Source organism: Branchiostoma lanceolatum, chromosome 6 (genome assembly GCF_035083965.1).
Source record: "Branchiostoma lanceolatum isolate klBraLanc5 chromosome 6, klBraLanc5.hap2, whole genome shotgun sequence".
Lineage (NCBI taxonomy): Eukaryota > Metazoa > Chordata > Leptocardii > Amphioxiformes > Branchiostomatidae > Branchiostoma > Branchiostoma lanceolatum.
The window spans coordinates 19,483,478-19,489,747 of record NC_089727.1 but is presented as its reverse complement, the minus strand read 5'-3'; the positions used below and the strand labels follow the sequence as shown (position 1 = coordinate 19,489,747).

The 6,270-nt window shown below is 39.0% G+C and overlaps 1 protein-coding gene across 1 annotated transcript in view; it reads left to right on the top strand.

The window, feature by feature from the left end:
* Positions 1 to 1,216: 1,216 nt before the first annotated feature.
* LOC136437562 (tetratricopeptide repeat protein 28-like) overlaps positions 1,217 to 6,270 on the top strand; it is a 30,095-nt gene continuing 25,041 nt past the window's right edge. Inside the window, exons 1-5 of the mRNA XM_066432178.1 lie at positions 1,217 to 1,345; positions 2,493 to 3,041; positions 4,373 to 4,386; positions 4,705 to 4,811; positions 5,741 to 5,862. Of these exons, the coding sequence (XP_066288275.1) occupies positions 1,217 to 1,345; positions 2,493 to 3,041; positions 4,373 to 4,386; positions 4,705 to 4,811; positions 5,741 to 5,862 (921 nt within the window). The remainder of the gene's footprint in view (positions 1,346 to 2,492; positions 3,042 to 4,372; positions 4,387 to 4,704; positions 4,812 to 5,740; positions 5,863 to 6,270) is intronic.

Here is a 6,270-nt window from a genome sequence, read left to right as displayed (position 1 = left end):
ACATCGCTCTATATCAGTCTGACATGCGTCTGTCATGCGTACATCACGCACTGGATGTTAACATGATCATCAGAGAACTTGGCTCTCTGTCAGTCTGACATGCGTCTGTCACGCTGTCTAGCTGCTTATTGTGCTAATTTTATATTTGTTCCAATGTAATACCATATACTTCCATTGTACTCCTCTTACGTTGTTTTTCCATATATAATCGCTTTGCTAAGACCCATGCCCATATCCCATCCCACTAACATTTCTGCGACAAAAAAAGGCCGTTGTCCAAACGGACTAATACTGGTCTGAAAGTTAGTTAATCAGGTTTGTCAATTAAGTAATGAACTCCACAGCCGTAGACATAATCATATTAGTCTGGGCCGCGGGGTCCATCGTGTTAATGGATTTAGTGAAGTCTATAGATTAATATATAGTTAAGTGACATACAAATCCTGCTCAGGACCATGGAGTTTATTGAGATCATAGATTTAGTGATGAGCTCCACGGTCGTACTAATACTTGTTCGGAGCCGTGGAGTTCTTAGATTAATTTATAGATTAGTGATGAACTAACAGTTGTGCGGATTAATGCTGGTCTGTGGTCGTATAGTTCATCGGGTTCATCGATTTAGTAAATTCCATGGCCGTGAAGGACGCATAGCCTGACTAAATCGCGCTCCTAGCGGCCGGCCCGATGGATACCGCACGCTCGGAGAGGGGGTCATTAACCTCTGCTAGCGAGAGATTGTGTGGACGTAGGCTAGATGCCGTTAACTTCAATCAGAAATAATGAAAACAACTATGCTACCTGACACGTTTGCGAGTACTATCGAAGCTGCGAGTGAGAGATTGTGTAGACAAAGTCTAGATGCCTTTAACATCAATACAGAAATAATGAAAACAACTATGCTACCTGACACGTTTGCGAGTACTATCGAAGCTGCTAGTGAGAGATTGTGTAGACAAAGGCTAGATGCCTTTAACATCAATACAGAAATAATGAAAACAACTATGCTACCTGACACGTTTACGAGTATTATCGAAGCTTTACTTGTGTTGTTGAACCTTTGAACTTTGTTATCGACCGACGGATGATGTAATATTGACACGAGCAGGGGATGTTTGTCCAGACCTGTTTGTTCGAGTCACGCGCATAGAGCTAACACGGAGACCTATAACCGTAAAGGGTAAGAATTGTAGATACATTTTCTTAGCAGAAGTCCGCCATGTTGAGGGTCTGTGAGAAACTCCGTGAGACGGACGCGAAGGGCAGGAGGTACGGACTAGCCCGTGCGGAGACACGCTACCTCCGTGCCCTGGTGGACGCCACGGCTGACAAGGACAGGCTGCTGGAAGTGGAGCTGCTTAAAAGTCTGGGCGACGCAATAACACACCTATTGATCAAGTAACTCACACTTGTTTTTTAGGTATCACCATCGATGAAAAATTAACTTGGAAAAAACATGTAGACCTTATTTGCCAGAAAATTTATAAAAACATAGGTATTATCAGAAAAATTGTAAATCTGCTATCTCCAAAAACATTCCTTATATTATACTACAGTCTTATATATCCCTACCTAGCATATTGTAATATAGTATGGGCTAGTACATACGCCACAACATTAAAACCACTGCTTCTCTTACAAAAACGTTTTGTTCGTTTAGTTTCAAATGTCTCATACACATTCCCCTCCTCATCGCTTTTTCGTAATCAAAAAGTTATGACTATATATGATATCAACAAGCTTCAAACTTCCATTTTTGTCCATAAAATAATCAATGATAGTTCCTGTGTACCAAATCAATTCAAACGTCTCTTTCACTTCAACTCGGAATTTCATCATTATAATACAAGGCAACGAAACAACTTGAAACAGATACAAGCAAAAACACAGCAGCGAATGTTCTCCATGATGTACAGATGCCCGCAAACTTGGAATAGCTTACATGAAAACTTACAAAACTGCAAATCACTACTGAGATTCAAAAACATGTTAAAAAGCTCCATTTTAAACAATCAATCCTTTGCTTAACCTTCTATTCTTTGGTTTTTCATTTATATCCTGCATGTCTGGGTGCATTTTTTGTGTTATTGACTTGTGTTGTTATATATGCTTGTCGTTATTTGCATCGTTATTATTTATCGAATTGTTTCCTTTCTTACTTAGTTGGTAATTTTTCTGTGTTCAGTTAGGTAATTGTTTCTTTATGTATAATAATTAAGTTCTTGTTTTTTGTTATTGTTATTATTAGTTATTGATTTGTTATTTGTTACGATATTAAGTTGTCATTTTTTTTCTCTATATCTTAATTTATCATTGTAATTCATTCTGTTTGAAAAATGGGGATGGAATATTATAGACCACATTGGTCTCTACCTTCCCCGGCACTATGTGTATTGACCTGTCATATGTATGTAAAATTCTTTTACCTGTGCGAAATAAAAAGACAAAAGACAAAGACAAAAGACGTGAACTTGTTTGTTTGTTTGTTCATTGAGATCTCCAACTTGGAGAAGGGAAAACTCGGAAAGGACGTAAGAAAGTTCAACATCGCCTTGTCGCTTTACATGGCTGCTGTGGTCCGGTGTCGTAATAAGGATCAGGGAGAAGGTATAGAACACCGATACGAATACACGGAAAGGCTTTTACAAATGGTGACGTTGAAGCGGTCACAGCGTAAGAAACAGCCAAATGAAGCCAAGGAAACGACTACACCTGCAAAGGTGGCGGCCAAGTTCCACGACCTGGACAAGAGACGAAGTGCTGGTGATAACACAGACTTTGTGCTGGTTGGATGCGCACAGTTGATGGTAGAGGGGATAGTAAAGGAGGACAACATGTTAGAAACAGAGGCCATTAAAAGTCTCGGTGACGTGTGCCTAAAAAGAGGAACAGAAACTAGAGACACTAGAGAATTGACCAAAGCTACTGCTCTGTACAACACGGCACTGGCGCGGTGTAACAACGTTCAAGGAACAGTTGTCATTGTCCACCGCTTACTGCACACAGCAAAAATCAGGCAAGACATCAACACAACTAAAGTCAAGGTAAGAGAAAACGTTAACACCTACAGTGATAACAAATTCTTAAAATTTAAGCACCTCATTTTTATTTCTTCATTCTGCAGACAATTTTTTTTGGCTGGAATGAGTTCCACATCTATGAGGGCAGAATACTCCAAGAAGTAGTGAAAGCATGTTTACTACTTTTGGCCGTGTGTATTTACCTTTTATTTACCACATGAAGTTTTAAATGCATGTTCAGTAGACCTAGGTATTGGCCACAAGGAAGAAATTGGCCCTTTTACGTCCATGTAGTAAATGTTAGTCAAATGAACATATCAAATCATGTAGTAAAATCAATATTTTCCTCCATAAATCCTGTGTTCAATATGTACCTCCCAGGGGTCATGTCAGGTCCTTTACATTTGCCTATGGATCAAAGTCCGTTTGTGCACTGAATAATACAATCACTGGCTTTTATTATAAACATGGGTTCTTATCGGTTCTCATAGAGGTCAGCGCGTAATCAACAACACCGAGACGTGACAGCACGGAAGGACCACTACTCTCCCTTTTTAACTGCGCCATCAAGTGACGTCAATAATGATGGAATTCGCCATCTCCCCCTGTAAGTACTGTGTTGGGGGTATTTGTTGCATGCGAATGTTTGCCCCTCCCCCCACAGGATGTTGGTCGGCATAACAAGGAAACTTAGATTCTGATTAGCGGTTGTGGAATTTTTGGCGCTTATATTTTGAACTTTAACGTGGGATCTGGCTTTGAGTTTAAATTATTCGTAATCTACTCCAAAATGTCTGGAGATACTCTTAAAACAAAAAATAATAATTATTGTCTAGATCCTTAATTTTGTATATTATTTCGCGTTTAAAGTTGCGACCCTCATGCGTAGTTAGACCTTTGAACTGAGGTCTAAGGTCTATGAATGTGAGCAGCCTTCGCGCGGTGTGGATAAAATGTGTTTACAAATATAACATCTGTAGCATGTACCCAAAGGGAATACGAAAATTCGGCATACATTATGCAAATAAGGTCATAATTAACATAATACACTTTCATAAAGCTGCCTACACCTGCAATAGGACATCCTTAGCGTTTATCGAAAGGTATAAGTTCCTTCATTATAGAGCACACCTCATTTGCTTGTTTTTTTTCCAAGGCCATGCAACATTATGTAGTCACACTGCATACAACTGAGTGACAAGCCAATTTATAGCAGTAACTGCGCTTCAGGCATTCTCGACTTATCGTGTTCACTAACAGACACACAGACAAGCATTAAAACAAAGTCTTCTTGACGAAGGCAATAACACACAGGATATTGGGTTATCATAAGAAAATGTGTTGGTTCCTTATAGAATGGCTACAGGGGGTAAAGGGACAAACACCAGTGTCACAAAACAGGACGACGATGACAGGTTTGCCCGTTACTAACATTAATACAACGCAGTTCTCATTCTCATATTGACGTAGCTTTACAGCAATAAGCAAAGTTGTTAATTCTACTTTTTTATACAAAATGCAATTTTTTTCTTCAAATTTTCCATTACCTTTGATATAACGTTTAGTCCCAAAATAGATACGATTCGTATGAAGAGTACATTTTGTAATGGTTTTGCTTTTCTTTTTTAATATTAAATTACATTTACACTATTAATATTAAATGTAATCCTATTATATTTTATTGCAGCACATACGAAGAACATCTAAAGGAGGGCTGCAGGGCCCTGCAGTCTGGAGACCTGGACAAAGCAGAGGAAAGCTTTGCAGCTGCGCTTAAGTCTGTTCATGTCAAAGGTACATGTACGTCTGGTATTTCAGTAAGAAGTTGTTTCAAAGTGGCAAAATGTCGCTAAGTTGGAAGTGTTTATTAGTTTATGTGATCTTTGTGCAGCTTGATTATGTGTATAGGTTTAAAAGCATCCTTTATTACCTCCACAAAAGAAAACAGAGATTTTTTGGTGTGTCTGTGTGTGTGTGTGTGTGTGTGTGTGTGTGCGTGTGTGTGTGTGTGTGTGTGTGTGTGTGTGTGTGTGTGTGTGTGTGTGTGTGTGTGTGTGTGTGTGTGTGTGTGCGTGTGCGTGTGTGTATGTCCGGATACTTTTGGTCAGCACCGGAACCACTGGATCCGGATGTATTGTGATAATATTATCTATACGTAAGTTGGTAGGATTTTGGAAGACGAATATCAATGTCGATTTTGGTACCCCTGGCGGTTTTTCTTGGTACTGCAGCAGATCTTCGCGTTTTTATATCTTTTATTTCCCCTTGCTGCTTGTTCTCGAAGTGAATGGGCGTTTTTTTAGAAAGGAAAACTGGAGAAGAAAACGAAGAATTTTCATTACTCTTGGCATGCCGGTAAACAAATTATGTACACATTCAATTAGATCAAGGTTATGCAACTTAGGACTCAAGTGCATTATTAATAACGAAACTCTATAATTCCGGCGTTTTTACAAAAGATTTGAATAAACGGAACATATGTAGTTTATGACAGGTTAATCATAAACGAATACCACCTAATTTGCATAATTAATGCAAAAATGCAGTTAACCCTTAGTGGTAAATTATTAGAAATTTCATACTTGTTTCGCCAGCAACGATGCCATAATGATAAGAAAAATGAAAAGCATTTCAGTGGTATAGCACATTTTCTTTTGAACAGGTTACCTCCCGATGAAAATAATTAAATACAAGATTATAATTAATTACATACTTTGTTACAGGTCAGCACAAGAAAGAGGCAGAACCTCTATACAAGTTGGGCGATGTCTATCTGAAGAGAGCAATCCAGTCAAAGAACGGGGGTGATTTCACCAAGGCTGCAGCACTCTGTAATGCAGCACTGGTAAGATCAAGGAGAGAAGATATAGAGGAAACGATACAGAAAATAAATCAAGCATTCGTGAAGGAAGTCCTGAAGATAGAACAGAAAGTACATAATGATGGTACAGAGAAACACAGATTGATGTTGAAGACTGACAGGGACTATGTAGAAAAAGAGATCAAAAGAATTGAAGAAGAAGTAGATCCATATAGCCTTGATGACAATGACCCAAATATAAAAGAGGTGGAGATGAAGAGAGTGGAAGCAATCAAAGGATTGTTTCAGACACTTGTTGATCAACGCAAAACGTTTATAGCGGGCCTTGTAGATGAATGTATGGAGGTAATGGGTCCCGCTCCCTGTAAGTACGCCATGATAGGCATGGGTTCACAAGCCACAGGATTGGTAACCCCATACTCTGATCTAGAG